The 17,067-nt window shown below is 40.1% G+C and overlaps 1 protein-coding gene across 1 annotated transcript in view; it reads left to right on the forward strand.

Annotated features, from left to right (window-relative positions):
• Positions 1-10,992: 10,992 nt before the first annotated feature.
• The window catches only part of CCNA1 (cyclin A1), a 12,415-nt gene continuing 6,340 nt past the window's right edge, over positions 10,993-17,067 (forward strand). Inside the window, exon 1 of the mRNA XM_026076066.1 lies at positions 10,993-11,118. Coding sequence (XP_025931851.1) covers positions 10,993-11,118 — 126 coding nt within the window. The remainder of the gene's footprint in view (positions 11,119-17,067) is intronic.

A 17,067-nucleotide genomic window follows, 5' to 3' on the forward strand; every position in this document is an offset into this window, starting at 1 on the left:
TCGGCCTTGCATGAAGTCCAAGTTGTCTCCTACCACTTGCTTTACAGAAAGCAAAAATAATAGAACACCTGACTTGAACCATCCCTTGCTAGCCATCCCTATGGTTTTATGCAGATCCCACATTTCCCTTATTTCCCTCCGGGAACTCAGAAGATCTCAGGATCTTCAGGGAGGTCAAAGGTTCTCCCATGCTGAAGGAATGCATTGGGCACATGGGGCTGAAGCATGTTAAGAATCAGAAGCCAACGGCATAAGATAAGGCTACTGCCCTCTCTGGCTACTTTTAAATCCCCAGCCCAATTGAACAGACACCCTTTAGCAGCCAGGCCTCCTGGGGACAACCTTTAGGGCAAGCACTATGCAATGTTTGAATTTCTGGCATAGGAAACATAGTGTACCTCTATGCCAAATAGGAACCACTCTGTTTGCTCTGACACTGCCCTGTGTACCTGGGAGCTCTCCAGTTGCATTCTAGGAAAGTGAAAAACCTGAGGAATTTACTTAGCAATTTACAGTTGGATTTTTCTCTTACTGTCGCAGCGGGTCAACAGAAGAGATAAACTTACTTCTGTGAAGCTGCAGATCTTACAACCTTTCGCAGAAATGTGATAGCTGGGTCAGATTTTTCATTTACCTCTTTTTTTTTTTTTTGATCTATAAATCTAGTTGTTTCAGTAGGTTATTTTCACTTTACACCTGTGCAGATGAGAAACAAGGTCAGTCGGATTTGCTAGATGTCACCCTCTTATTTGCATTGGTGTAACTTAATGCAGTTGCCAAAACTATAAAAACAAGAGAGGAATGAGGATCTATCAGCACAATGAGTCACACTTAATGGGTGTGCGCAAGTTATATAATGGGTCTTGCCCAATAGGGAATCTGCTTGGAAACTGAGCCTTTGTGTCCATAAAGAGCTGTGTAGAAATGAAAATCGGAATAACTAAGTAGCTGACTTCAGTGTGGAAATAGGTACTTAGAGGTTCAAAAGCTGGAAGCTGTTTCAAATGCACATGTGCACTTATGCTACTTGTTATTCTTGGCTGCAATTACACAAAAATATTGGATGTCTCTCTTGCTATCAGAGCAGTATTACATCAAAACTCAAAAGAAAAGGGAAGTTTTAGGGCTTAAAGCTATGATATGTCAATACCAGTCCTGAAAATCCTAATTCAGCCTGATCGTCTGACTCAGTCACACAATCAGTTCTTCCTTATCAAAGAGCTATTCATTTGAAGAAGGAGTACCCAAGAGTCTGAGAAAATCTCATCATCTATTATTTAGAGCAGGCTCAGTATAGCTATAAGATTCAATACATTTGTATTTCTGAAACCAAGACAGGAAAGGCCAGTTCAGCTATAAGCAAGAAATCATTTATATGTACTAGAATTTTAGTTGGTATCCAGATCAACAGAATTCAGTACTTCTGAAATACGCAGCCATTGCTTTATTGTAACTCCATTTCTCATTGATCCATGTGATGTCAAGACTTGAAAAGTAGTCCTGAGCCTATGGAATATCATGTGAGGCTATATTAGACATTCTGGGTAATCTAATATGAACAGAGGGGAAAAAAGCAAAACCACACTTAAATGTGAGCATTATTGATGGGGTACGCCTTAAAGTGCAAGGAAAATTGGACTCAGCATTGATTGGTCAGTTACTTAACAATAAATGTCAGAGTAAGCCAGGTAGCTTTAAATCTGGGGCATTTTCTGAGATTCTTAGAAATGTCAGCCAGGGCATATAGACTATATTTTTGCTTTTTGAAGCATGCCAAATCACTTTTGGATTGTGCTTTGTAAAAGTGATTTTCATTTTCTTTGGGGCTCTCTGGAAAATGGTGTCAAGGTTGTGAAAAAGGTTCATTAGCTCATTAATAAAGTTCTGACCAGTAAATGCTGGAGTGAATGGGAAAACTCTGTCTCCAGTCATGGTTAAATGAAGACCCAAATCTCTGAGGATTCATTTCAAAATCCAAAATAGAGTAGCACTGTTCAGAGTCCGGTAGCCTGAAAGTTTATTCTAATCAATAGCTGGGAAGTTTCTGAGGTATCATTTCCCTTTGGACCTTCACAGTCCGTGGAAATTACCTTCTCTTTCATCTTTCTCTCATTGCACAGAGAGGAGGAGATCCAAGTTCAGTGCCGATCTCAACGCACACAACTCAAGAGACCTTCAGTTCAGCACCCACATTGCCCCGAGCTCCTTGGGGCCGAGGTGGATTCTGAACCAACTAGAAAGCACCTGCCAGTGGGAACCGTCCTTAGTAACTTCCTATTCGCACACGACAGTTACTCGGGGCATACTCCCATTGTCATTTGTTTCAGCCGTTTTTTTATTGACTGGGTAAATAACTCTCTTGATTACAGTAGCTACAGTTTTCTCTGTGGTTATGTTTGGCAACAAACTGCTTACATTTCTATAACTGCACTGTTAATTAGGAGATCTATGTTTCTCTTCTTGTCAAAAGCAACTAAGCTCCCTGTCACTGGAGTTTCTTCTCCTCCCTTTTTCCAGTCCGAGCGAACAGTAATCATTTGCAATACATCCTCTATATGTTACTGTGGTAGATAATGTTGGGGGGGTTATGCTTCAGTTCTTCTGTGTGCTTTCAATAAAATCTGTATTTAATATTTTGAGACAGATATTTTTTCCCTGTGGCTGAGCATATTTTGAGCACAATTTTTTAATGACAGTAAACAAAAATAAAGAATACTTAACTGTGCTCTCAGCACAACTGACATTTCTCCTCATGATGCAATAGGCTTGAGTGGCTAAGCCTGAATGTCTAAAAGCAACCAGTATTATATTTGTAACAAGCAACCTGACTTCATTAACTGATCAAGCATTAGAGGAAAAAATATGCATCTGTCTTTGACAATGGTAAAATTCAGGGACCCTGACCTTTCCGGGAATACAGGCCACACCTTTTTCTACATTTTAGAAGGCAGCACAGTTTTCGATCTGTAAATATGTATGAAGTGTATGAAAGATTTGGAACTAACTCCAGCTGACACCAAAGACAAAACTAGACATGCCAATATAAACAGAAATGAGCCCCAAAACATCACCCACACATGGGAAACTGATAAAGGTATTATTTTTAAATACAGAGTGTATATTACTTATTGCTATCAGATATAACAGACTGAGAGTTTAGTAGACTTTGAAAAAAATTAGACACTGCTATGCTTCTAGATATAAAACAATCACAGGGGATTGTATTCATCTCTCACAAATTCTCAAAAAAGTGTCTATTCTAAAATAGTCTCCTTCTGTAGCCAAAGGAGGAAAAAGGCATCTCCTGAGGTTGATTCAGCTCATCAGCTCATCAGGCTTAGCCTCCAGTTTAGAATAAGATGCATCTTTCTCTTGCAAGAGAACATAAATTTCAAATTTATCTCAAGAGAAGATAGATTTTCAAGCAATAAATGTCACTCTTCACATCTAGACTACAAGAAAATTTTCTTGCAGATGCATATGCTACTGGTCACTATCAAGGCCAGAAGTCTGGAATATAAAGAGGATTCAGCAATTCCTGTATTCACACAATGTGCACATGAAAGGTTTTTGGGTTTTTTTTTCTGAATAATAAAGTATTGGCCCTTGCCTGAGGTAGGCTGTTCAATTAGATGGACCACAAGTCTGCTGGCAAGGCGGCCACTACATATTTATTATTATTATTAATTTTTCATATTCTTATTATAGCATTATTTTTTTAAGTCCTAAAACTGATTTTCTGGCAAAAGTCATATTTATGTAAACACTGAGTGAAAAGGCATTATAATGAACCTATCTTTGCAGTTTCTCAGTACATAAGGGGACCTCAAAACTTGAAAACAGTTAGATGCCTTCAGATCAAACTATATGGAAGTGCTGTGGTACAGACAAGGCAGTAAAGGATTTGTAAGCATTGCTGAAGAGGGCACTTGTATTACAGAATAGTATGCTTCTTCAGAGCCAATGAATTTTACAGGCATGCAGCAGAGGAGAAGTCCTACCTGGCACTTCCAGCCAGGTGCTGAGAAGCATCAGTGCACCCACAGGGGGGCTGTTTACACACAGTAAAGATGTTCAGCAGCATTCAGGACTGGCTCCAGATTGCCTTGAGTGAAAAAGCATATTTGGAGACTGCCTAGTCAAGTGTGAAAATAATCATGCTGGCACTGTGCACAGGGGAAAGACCCGGGAGTAAAAACAGCAGAACAGCACATTTTAAGAGAGAAGGGGAAAGCTGGTCATTTATGTCCTGTTTTGGTAAATCTGGCTCCAGGGACCACCATATTTGCTCTAAAAAAATGGGTCCTCATGTCTAACTAATGCAAAAGTCAGATATTAAGCTGTCATCCATGCACAACTATACGCTGGAAAAGGACCACCAGGAAAATTTAGTGGTCTTCAAAAGGGTTTCACGCATTGCTATCCAAAGATGAGATCTGAAACCCTGAAAAGCTGATAAAAGGGCAGAAGCTCTCCACCCTCTTGGTACTAAGAAAATACAAAAATAAAAGAAGAAAGTCTGAACAGATACTCTAGGCATTAAAAGGAAATCCAAATTCAAAAAGTGAAACTGAGTTGTGTAGGTACTATTTCTGATAGTATATTATATTTGGAAAAAGATAATGAGTTGTTTCTGATTATCTTACCAGTGCCACAGTGGTAGTCTGAAAGCTAGAGATAAACAAAAATTATTTTCTTCTAGTTCACAAATGAATATTTATAGGCTTGGGCTGTTTTACAAATAAAGACTCTTCTAAAGTGGCTATAGTTCCTTCAACTTTTAGATGTCTCTCTCTTTCAGGATGGTGTGGGAGGCAATACTTTTTCCCTGGCTTTAGAGGTAACCTATGGATGCTCACTGTGACCTCAGAACAGGACAAGGTTGACTTCTGGGGTGGAAAGGAGGAAATGATGAAAAGAGAGAAGGCAGCATCTGGAGGACAGAGGAATGTGACATAAATCTCTTGGCTTTCCAGACTAGAAAGGTAGGAAAGACTTTGCAGTTCTCTTACTGTGTTTTCTGATGAAGGAACTGCTGTCAACATAGTCAGGGATGCTATAGCCCAAGTAATATACAGTTCTACAGGAACTGATTTTCAAATAAGAGCTACTTTGATTTTAGAGGCCAAAGGTGCTGTTAGATCATGTCATTCAACTTTGTCTATTAGCAAACCATAAAAATTTCCCATTATCCCAGTATACAGTCCAGCAGCATGTATATGTTTTGGATAATGTATTTTTATGCAAAGATGTACTATAAACATTGAAAGACATCCTGCTCCCATTGGGGGTTTGCTGTAATGGGTGATCAATCTCATTGTTACAAACATTTGCTGCGTGTCTAATCGGAATCTGACTATTTTCAGTTCCCTGTCATTGGATGTTATTTATCTCTGTCTGCTAGAATAAATGGGCCTTTCAGGCTTGATATCTCCTTCCCATGGGAGTTCTGATGCAATCCTGCCATCTTTCAGTCTTCTGTTTAATAAGATGTTGAGATATTTAAATCTCTTCCTGTAAGGCACTTTTTTAAACCTGTACTTATTTTTTTTTTTTTTTGGTTCTTTTCTGCATCCCTTGCTATATTTTCAACTTCCTTTTTTATGCAGACTTTGGTCTCCTCTGTTAAAATCATTATTCCTGTTTTATGCATCAAAAGATCTTGTGAGCTCTCATCTCCACCACACTATTTAGAAATTCAAGCTCTATGATTTCTAAACCTCTTGACTTCCCAAGATGTAGTAGAGATGAATGTCAGTAAGCCAAAGAGCCCAGATTACTATGTGAATAGAGCTGCCTAAATTTTAAACAACTTAAATTAGATGTACTAAATTTTCCCCTCCTCTATTTCCCCCCTCTAAATTACTCCTCTCCTCTGCTTATTAACAGATTTGCTCTCCTTTTAGTAATCATATTATTTATTGTTAGGATTTCTTTTATTCACACTAGACTTATTATCTCTCCCACCCAGAAGGTCATTTTTTTCAACCATGCATTGCATTTTCATGAGAGGTACACACTTGCAATTACAGGTGCTCTATAAATCATCATCACTGTGAATCAGAGACATAAACAAACAAGGTTGATGAAAGACCTTTTACTGCTATCAGTTATAATATAAAAAGGGTTACACAGACAAGCTGTAACCTGTGAGATCAGATTGCTATCTAGAGTTTTAATCTCTGTTCTTGGCTGTGGTAGTGATATCATTTATTACTAGCAAAGCATGCAGTAAGCAATAGGAATGTGTGAGCTCAATGACATTATATGGTAGCTGCTGAGTACCTTCATGAGCAGTGCTGTACCATACATCTGCTATAAACATTTATTGGCAATATGCTTTAATTATGAGCAGATTCATTGTTGACAACTTGAAACAGYAGAGCTCAGATGATTGCAATGGGAAAGTTTAATTGCAACGAACAAGCTTCATGAACTAATTTACTCAGATAATCAAGGGCCAGCTAAAATTACATTGTGGGGAAACAAGACAATATTCCAATTAAAACACATAAACCAAAGAAAAAGCCAGGGGAACTATTAAAGTAATGGAAGAGTTTGACTACTTCAGTTTTCTATTTTAATACACATTTCTGACCATAAGATTCATAATCCTGGTATATAGTTTGTGATTATTAGTGCACTGTTGCAAGCAGCTATACATTGTATTTTTCTTAAGTTTCAAAAAGGCAAGGCTGCAACACTCCATCTATGGTCAGTGGACTACAGCTTAGTTGCTTCACAGGTTATTGAAATCCACGTGAATGGCCCGATACCTAGAAGCTCACCTAAGGGTCCTGGAGAATCTTTTCACTGATGTCAAGAGAAAAGAGGAGAAGGGCGTCAGGGACACTAAACCACCTACAAATGGCTCCAATAACCCACCCTCTGACTGAGCACCCCTATTTCCCCTCACCAAAGTAAGGTGTTGTGGAGTCATGCAATGAAAATGTAAGACATAGAGCTCAGAGGACAACCTCTCTTCCAGTTTAGGTAAAACTGTTGCCAGACTCAAGCAATGCATAATTTTGTATGCAGAGCTAATCAAAAAACAACAGTTGTTTTTCATGATTAAGTCTGATGAATAGCTGTCATTCTGACAATCCCCTCAGAAACCAGAACATGCTTTGCTTTTTTAAATACTTTCAACAGAGATTTTTGATTTAGTTTGAAATAAGTGCTTGTAATAAATTATGAAATCTCACATCTGAAAGTTTTGGTGTTTGATTTCTTTCTATTATAAACCAAAAAGGAAATCCCATATCAAACTGCTATTCCATTAAGAAAGCTATTAAAAAGGATTTCAGATAAATATAGTGACCCATTCTGCTGACATCCTTCAGCTTACCTCTAACAAAACATTAAGGCATGAACATTAGCATATGTTACACTCCCAAAGAAGTCACCATACTGCCAGCATCCARCACAGAACATTCACACAGGCACCAAGAGCTCTACTCAGCTGAGGTCTTTGTGAACAGATTTTGCCTTCAGAACAGTATAGATGTTGGTCATTACACTTACTTTTCAAAACAACAGAAGTCAAAAATTATTTTTTAAGATAACCATTGCTATAATTTTTGGCCTTTATTTTTTCTATCAAAATATTATTGCTAATGCACAAAAGAGTCACAGGCTTTATATACTTACTCTCTTTGAATTACCAGTAAGAACAAGTAGAACTGATAGCAACAGATAATAAATAACTGCTCTTGTAATGTGCAAATGCTGCACACTAAGAACAGGCTTGTGACTTGCAACTGAGATATAAAGCTAAAGAGTCAGCTTCTAGAAGACCATCAAGTTGCAACATGGATTTATTTTGAAAGTTTCCAGCTGTCAGCCTCTGAGTAGAGATTAACAGCAGCTGTCAAAAAAAGCTGAGTAACAGATGCTGTGAGAATGGGGACCATAAATTAGGGCCCTGATTAAGAAAAGGTCTATTATTCAGCAAGGGTCTTTAAGCATGTGCTTCAGCAATTTCTGGTAGCATGGCCTAGCACTGGAGCTAGTTAGTTATCAAAGAGAATCATCTGAGCAATCCAAAAATATCTATTTCTGAATTATGCAAAACTGTTTCAAGGTTCTGTTGAAGTTATGAGTGTTTTCCTGTGTTGTTCTGAAATGAAAAGCAGGTTTGAGATATAAATGTTCTGTGAGGAACATTATTAAAAATATGCACAGAGCTCAATTATGCTATCAGCTGCCTTACAATACAGAAAAGCTTGTAAGAGAAAAAAACAAGAACTGCTGTTCTTAAAGCTTGATTCTAAGCTTGATATTCTCCCTTCACATGCAGCCATGCATTAAGGGGCATAGTTTAATGAAAAGGGAACTCTGTGATTGCATTGATACCAAAAAACTCATTTTCTTCTCATCCTGGAGTGAACTRGGAGTAACTGCAGTGGTGCTGGGTAACTTACACAGCTGCAAAACTGGCAGAAGCAGTCCTGGACCGCTGTGGAGTAGCAACCCTGAAGCTGGTGATGTTTGAGGCTGTATTCACCGCCTGCCCACAGTGCTTTAATGCAGAAACATCTCTGAGGTCAGCTCCAGGCAATTCTGCTGATACCCGCAAGGGGATACCCGCAAGTTGGATATGGTCTAGGCTTTAGACTTCACTGATTTGGTTTGAGGAAAATCACTCAGTTCACCTTCCAAATATATTTCTGCTCTCAGTTTGGGGCTGTGTAATCTGATCTCATGCACATAATGAGTAAGAGTTATTAGTTTATGCCTCTTTTTAGGAAGAAAGTTTTAACTCTAAGGCTTAGGCCTTAGAATTGACAAATCCTGTAAAGTCAATATGTTTAAAAATACATAAAAGCTTGTATTAGAGCAGAGTCCTAATATGCATAGAGAAAAAGTAATTTTGCACAAGGTGAAATTGTATGTGTGTGTGGTGGGGGTTGTTTGTTGTCTTACTCACGACTAAAATGTCCAGGGTTTCAGAGCATGAAACCTAGCAGAATTTGTTTAATGCAGAAAACTGGCAGTGTTATGAGAGCAAATTTAAAGTAATCACTATATGATTTTGAAAGGAGGATATCAAGTGTTTTCTAGAGAAGCCTAAGGAAAACTGATATATTACAAAATTAAGTTATTAAGAAACGTGTCCGTTGGAAGAAGCTACTTTCTTTTATAACCTGCAAATGAAAGAAAGAAATATTATACATAGCCTCAGCTGGCAAGAGTATATGTAGCCCCATTTAAATTATACCAATTAACACTAGATAATCAGTAGAACATGCACCATTAAATTTAGAGTGAGGGTTAGTCAAAAAAAGCAAACTAGAGTATAGAAAAAAACTCTTCCTTCCTCCAGATTTCAATGTAGTTTCCATCTTCTAGGCCTCAGAACACAGTTATTTTTCCAAAACCTTATTTTTGAAAAACAAATCAGTGTTCTGAAACTTTGATTTAAACTCACTATTTCTTCCTTTTTATCTCTTCCCTCTTTCTGCCTATGAAGGCAACAGAATGAATGATATCTCTGGTTTTCTTTTACTTTTTCTTTTGGACAAGTGTATAACATTGCAAAAGCTACGGGCATTTGGAAAAGTTACAGAATGGCAAAAGAAGAAACATGAGAAAATGAAAGGAAACCAGATGCCAGATATTATTAATTTGATTGCATCCAGACAACCTCTTTCAATTATGACCTCTTTTTGAGTTTCTGGAGGGTGCTGAACAGGCATGATCCTTGCACTCAGACACTTTTTTTTTATGCCTATATATATGCCTATATATATGCCTATATATAGGCTCAGAAAAACTTACGCTATTATGTTCTCCTATTTACCAGAACAGGGAGCCCACATGTGAAGGGCCTGTGGGGACTGATCCCTGGCCCATGCTGTCTCTTGAACTGTGCCCAGGAATTGTTTGGGAGAACGACATCTGGCATGAGCCCGAACTGCAGCAAGGACCATGTCAGGGCTGTACTAACAACTGAGCAGTATGCATGACTAAACTCCATGGCGGCATACATTTTCCAGCCCTTTTAATTTGCTAATGTAAGCAGGGCAACACAGGCTGTGCCACCCTTCCAGATGTATGTGATTTAACCTGTTAAGTTGGGTGCACAGAGCTTTTTTCTGGTGAGCTATAGAGCTTGTCCAAGCTTATGGCTCACTGTGGGGTTTCATTCACAGGAAAACCAGGTAAGCCTGGACTTGAGTGCTGGCTTGGGCCTGTGCTTAATATAGATACATAGATGTATAGATACAGAGAGCCTAAGCAATCTAACTAATGTATGGGAAGAGTTGGCGGCTGAAGCAAGCCTGTATCTTGTCATTGTTTGTATGGCTTAGCCTACAACTCCTGAGCCTGGACTTATGCCTTAGCCCTTGGCCATTTCTCTGATTATGGTGGTTCAGAAGTACACTGGACCTCAGGATATGGATGCTTAAATAGTGTGAAATGGATTTACTCGTATAATAGTCAACGCAAACTGCAGTCAGGGAACTTTCCACAGCCCTAGGAGTCGTACCCCTCTGAAAGAAAAGGGAGATCAGGTTCTTCACTGCTTTGCCATTATAAGACCATACAGCAAAGTCCTGAGGGGACTTTGCAGGTCACTGAGGCCAGGCACTGCTATTGCTGTCAACCATATTTCATAATCCTTTTCATGAACTTCCTGAACTCAAAGACTGTTCCCTCAGCATATTTTTCAGGATTTTATGCAGTCATGTGTTAAATGTGCTATACAGTGGGACTTCCAGGGTCATTCTGCAATAGGCTGGCCTCAGAAAAGCCTGCAGCACAGGTGGAACTACTGTGTGATTGTTGGGTACATTGGTCTGACAGAACTGGCTGAATGCCAAATGTGACCTGGCCAGTGTCATAGCACTGTGTCTGGCCTGCCTGATTCAGGTTTCCCTTATGAATATTACTGTAATTCAATATGAGGCTTAGAGACACAAACTGGAAAGTCACAGTGGTCTTAGAGTAAGAGCTTCCCAGCTTGTTCTTACAGGTATTCGTAAGACAATGGCTGTGCTGCTTCCAGGGTCCAGGCCAAAGAACTGGTTAGGCAAAGCTGTAAGCCCAGCGATCAAAAAGGCACTAGATCCCTTTAAAAGGTTAAGAGGGAATGGGGGAGTTGACAGTGATCTGGTTTGTGGACAGAGAGAGCTGCAGGGAGCTGTTGAAGCAGCTGTGTCGTTCTCAAGCTTTTGAGAAGGAATATGCAGAAAAATATTTGGGGTCAAAATACGCTGTGATTTCATTTTAAAAGGCAGTTTTGCCCCTGTATGCTTGTAATTAGAGCATTAGTGAATCATATGGTTACAGGCCCCAGAGGGAAAGCATGCTCCCTAAAGGGTGACATGACCAAGATCTCAAAGGGGTGAGGGGTGGTGGCGGCTTGAGAACTCTGAATTGAATGAGGAAGGAAAAAACAGAGTGTGCTTCATCTTGCCTCCTGCTCCCAGACACAGTACCAAGCACTTGAATTTGTACAGACAGCCTTTATCTCTCCCACAAAAAAAACTTGCAAAAAGGTTGACATAGTCCTCTATCATCTTCTTCTATACTTTCCTCATAGGGGGAAGTTTAAAAAAATCCAGCTTTTAGACCTCTTTGGCATTTCTGGGAGTTCTGCTGTTGAGGCAGAAGTGAAGGTCGGGCACAGTCACTCTCTAAGGCCCTGAGCATGAACTGCAGCCTGTGAGGAGCCTGCTATGTAAAAGCTGGGATTTATGGTGCTCCTCACTGAGGAAGGAAACCAGGAGCCCGAGCCTGCTCCCATGGCATGGGATGACAGAAGTCCTGCTCCTTTTGATAGAGACAAGTGGCAGACCTGTAAATACCAACACTCAAAGCACACACTGCAGCAGCTAAAGCACAAAGAGTTAAGGAACTAGGAAAGATCCACAAGAGGACAGAGACAAGTTCTAACCATCCCTTTAATACTAGCTTTTCCAGGGCCACAGAGGAAGCAGCCTCGCCTAGACAAGAATTGGTCTGACTTCTCCATCTTCCCAGAAATCGTAATAGTCTTCAATGAAACAGCAATTACTGAAAGAAGCCCTAAGGAGTCCACGCAGGGAGGCTTTAGTTTCTTCTCACACACACASAGGGAAGCTCAGAAGTAAATGATTAATGAACCAAAGCTTGATTTGCTCTGCTGCTACAATTAAGTAGTGGCTGGCAAAGCTCACCAGCCTCCCTCAGGTGCTAATCCATACTGGGCTGTTTCAAAGAGTTGCTGAGAAACTGGAGCTTAGATAACCTCATTACAAGCTATTTGAGAGGTGTTTCAGTTACATTAATGTATTATATGATTACTGAAGATATCCATATGCTGCTTTTATATGAAAATATAAAAAACAATCTGTTGGATAGCTGAGATTCTTCAGTTATGTCTAAATGACATATGAATATGATAGGTATTTGGATATAAGGGATATTCATTGATTCAAGACATTTAGTAAATAAATTCCATTCCTGTGTTTGGCTAGGAGTGACTTTTGTGATCTTTGTACGAATGCAAGTTATGCGTTAGATCTGTAACTATCAAGTTCAGACATTTTTTGTGACAAATACCATAAAGAGACACTGAGCTGTTAGGAAAATAGRTTTGGGCAGAACAGAGGTAAGATTACTTTGATAAGCTACAGGCATTTTTCACGAACAGCATTTACCTTACCTGGAAATATGCACTAGCATAATGTTTCATCTCTCTCAGTATCATACCCAGATGCTTTTACTGAAAATGAAAAACAGCTCTGGCACCACCAGAGGACTGAAGAACCACTGATATTTTCAAAGTTGACTAAGGATGAGATACAAATTTCAAAATTATGAAAAATTAAAAAGCACTTAAAATCATTCATGCATGGAGGGCTAGGTCTACAAAGACATTTAGGAGTTTAAGTCTCTTAAGGTTAAAGGGAAGGAAGCTATGATTACACAGACACTTAGTCCAGCATAATCTGAGCTGGGGGCTAACAGGAATGGCACCACCCCCACATCTATCCTTATGCTGGCACTGCGTGTTCATAATTGCATTTGGGCTGGCCCTACAAATCATGTAGCTGTCTAGAGACCCAGATCAGAGAACTGATTCACCTGGAAAGAATATTTTGCTGCTGTTGATGTTGTGCTAATTTTCAGGTGGATCAGGTCCTTGGTTTGTCTCACAACCACACAAATGGTAGTGCCGGCACAAGGGTGGCTGCAGCCTTGAGTGGCTGGAAGCCAGGCAGTCCCTGTCGGTGACAGGCCAAACTATACTGACATTGCTTTGGGGACACAAATGTCTGTAGGAATCTGAGCCCAAGAACCATCATCTCTCTCATATTCTGAGGGAAATAATTTCCTAAGTCATTCCCTTATTTTTTGTGTTTTAACATTTTACTCTTGAATATACAAATTCTATTCTTTTCAAAAGAGATTTCGAAACTATCAACCAGTATCTATTTAAGGTCAGAAGAGTAGTGCCCCCTACTTAAAATATACTTAGAGACTGATATCAGAGTCCTGATACCCATGAATTAGAATAACATTGCTAAATTGTAATTTGAGGTGACTGAAAATTTTCACTTTGATGGAAAAATCCCATTTTCTCTTCCTTTATCACTAGAAAATGTGAGACTGGCCTTTTATCATGGATAAAATATATAGATTTCAAAAGCCCTTTGTTAAATCTGCTAAAAAAACTGAATTAATTTTTAATTAAAATGTGGAATGTCCACACATCTAGCAATGTTTTTGATTAATGCCCAACTACTTAGACTGCTATAGATTGTATACATTTTCTACATAGGATTTTTTTACAGTTTTGCATAAACCARTCAAAACAATGGGATAAAGAGCATTTGGAGTAGCACTTAAACCTACACTTAATTTCAAAGACTGTGAGCTAAACTGATTTTTTTCAGAAATTAAAACTCTGCATGAAAATGTTTCAAGAAGTATCCCTGAGTGAAGTCTTGCTTGTTGTGCAAATCTGGAAAAAGCTTTTTTATCTTGGGGGTTCGAGATGACATGAAAGACAGAGAAGGACACAGGATACAGGGAGCATACACTGTAACCTGCTGTACCCAGGACCTGCATTCACCCCCACCCTCTCACCCCCAGCTGTGACAGCTCCATTACAATACCTGCTTATGACCTTGCTGCCGCAAGGACACGGAACTCTTCCCATGGAAAAGGAAAAGTGATGGTACATGGCCAGTAGATCAAACAGGTAACATTTTTCAACTTGAGATATATCACTTACTTCCCCTCATTTGGGAGGGGAAAAAAAAGATTAAAAAATAAAAACAGAAAGAAAGAAAAAAGTGGGAAGAAAAAAAGCTAGGTAGTCTTAGAGAAAAAAGTAAATCTAGACCTTAACACACACTGGATCGTAAGAACTGTAAAAATTAAGTCTGGCATAAGAACCTGCTTGATGCAGGCAAATTTTGGATCAGAGCTCCTATATTTTAATCAYAAAATCAGAGGACTGGAGAGTATCTCAAACAGTACCACAACTCTGCCCAAGACAGAGACTTGTCTGACAGAAATTTCCCTAACTTGTCCTTACAGACCTGCAGAGAGGGAAATCCCACAAGCTTTCCTCTCAGTCTCCTCTGAGGCATCACAATCCTGATGCCTAACCTAAATCTCTTTGCTGTGGTTTAAGCTCTTACACAGCTTGACCTTCGCATTGCATTGGGAGACAAGTTAATTCCTTTTGTTTCCACAGTGGACTTTCAGAGGGCTCATGAGCCACACTGTATTTCTGTTTTTATTCATCCTAGGATAGGCATGGTGGAGCTGACTCATACTCAGTCTGATATTCACTATAACCCCACAATTCTCTCACAGAGCTGCTGCCTATCCAGTTGTTCCCCATCCTGCATTTATACAGTTGATTGCTCTGTCCAACCTTGTGCTTGATTTGGGGTTTTTTTTTTGAGTAGCATCCTACTTTTCCAGAACATTTTTCCACTATGTCAAGATCATTTTGAAATCTAGTCTTGATTCCCAGCATAGTCACAGCCCTTCTCAGCATGATGTTATCCACAAATTCAGTAAGTGTGCTCTCTATTTCGTTATCCAGATCATTGGTGAAAAACTTGATGGCACTGGACAACCCCCTGCCTAACTCCGCTTATAAAGCTCTGCATTTCCACAGGGAACTGCTGAGAACTTCTCTGTGTACAGCTTTGCAACCAGTTTTGCAATTGCCCCCTTGCTTAGGGCTTAGGCTTGTTTATGAAAGTGTCACAAGAGTCAAATCCCTACGAAAATCAACTAAAATCTCCCTTTTCAAGTTTTTCCTTCATTGCAGGAGGAACTCAAATTCTTATCACTTGATTTGTTCCCAGCAAGTTGCTGTTGTCATTTGTACATCTTCTTGTTATATTCTAGATGTTTATAAATAGTGAGCAGTTGTTAATAACTAATTATTTGTTCTCATACTTTTCTGGGATTTTAAGTTAATCTGACTTGACTCTTGAGTTCCTATTTTTCCCTTTTCAAGATGGGCACCTCTTTGCCTTTCTATTGTAACTTGCCTGTCCTGCCAGAGCTCTCAAGCTTGTATCACCAAGTTCTTTAATAGCATCAGGAGAAAATTACCAAGTCTAGCTGGTTGTTTCCTGCCTGTTCTTTCCTCATTTAAAGTTTTTTTTTTCTTTCTTTCTATTGCTGGCATCATGCCAGCCTCCTGGCCACTAGCRATCTTCTTGGTGAAAACTAATGCCAAAAGACATTAAATACTTCAGCTCTCTTGACGTCTGCTGTGAATAAATTGTTCTTTCTGTTGAATAGCATACCAATCTGTCCTTGGTCTTTCTCTTGTTACCAGTGTAATCATAAGTTTCTTCTTATTATTCTCAATGTCTCCTGCTAGTTTTACCATGTTTTGTCTTTGTTCTTTTCTTATGATTTAACCCTACAAACTATTTTAATCCCACACTGCTGTAATCATCCTGATCTACCTTCCACTTCCCACTCTCTTGCTTTTGAGGTCAATGAAGATTTAACTAAGTTAGTCTCTTACTGCAAACTTTTCTTCACCCTGGGAGAATTTGTATGTGTGCACCTATTTATGTCTTTCACTCCATTTTTTTTTTTCTTTAGATCAGCCTAACTTTGCCCTACCTATTGGTCATTGACACTTCCAGGCACAGGAATATTGGGGGAAAAAATCAGAATCCAACACATGATTTCAGCTAGTTCTTGGCAATTTCTGGCCCTGGCCACCAATTGTACAACTCAGCAGAGTAGCTCTTTTTTCATTTGAAAGGATTAGACTCTTACATATAATGGCTTTCTGTTGCTGGAAGATGTAGTTAATATCTGAATCCTGTTAATGCTTAAAATGAGACTCTCCTATTTTACTGAATAAATAAATAAACTCAAAAAAAATGCACGTAGTTCTACTGACTGCAGATATCTAGCTCCAGCTTTAAAGTAATGCAGCAGCACCAAAGATACCTAGTCTAATTCCCCAAACTAAAAATGCTGTTAGCTAAATAGACCCAGACAGTCACTGCCTCTCCAATATGTAATCCCTGCTCCGATGGGGCTTGGGTTCCTGGCACCCTGAGGCAGGCTGCTGCTGGTGTCAGCTGCATCTCCGTGCTTGGACCATAGTGAAGATCCCGGGGTAAAAGTGGTGCACCTCTGTTGTGCTCGGTTTTGTGGGGCCTTTTGGGGCCCTGCTACTGCTTACACAGAGGTCGCTCCTGGTTTGCTACCAAAACTCGAGCGCCCCCAATTCATCCTAGCACATAAGCGCTAGAAAGAGCTGAACGCGAATTTGGATGCAGCAAAACCTCGTGCAAGGGCAGGCGCGACGAGCCGTCCTTTCACGGAGACCGGGCTGCGGCGGGGCTGCGGAACAGCCCTCCGGCCGGGCGTGCCTGGCGCCCGGGGGGCTTTAGTGCAACAGTCTCCCCCAAGCTACGCCGCGTACCGCCGCCAAGGGCCGCTGAGCTGAACCCCTCTTTGTTTCCGCCCGTTGCACGATCCGGTTACAGTGGCCGAAGCCGCGGGTGCCCGGGGGGGCGGGAGGTGCTGCCGGGGGGTCGCCGCGGCCCGAGGAAGCAGCGCGGCGGCCGCGGCGGC

The sequence above is a fragment of the Apteryx rowi genome, unplaced genomic scaffold (assembly GCF_003343035.1).
Source record: "Apteryx rowi isolate R43461 unplaced genomic scaffold, aptRow1 scaffold_425, whole genome shotgun sequence".
Lineage (NCBI taxonomy): Eukaryota > Metazoa > Chordata > Aves > Apterygiformes > Apterygidae > Apteryx > Apteryx rowi.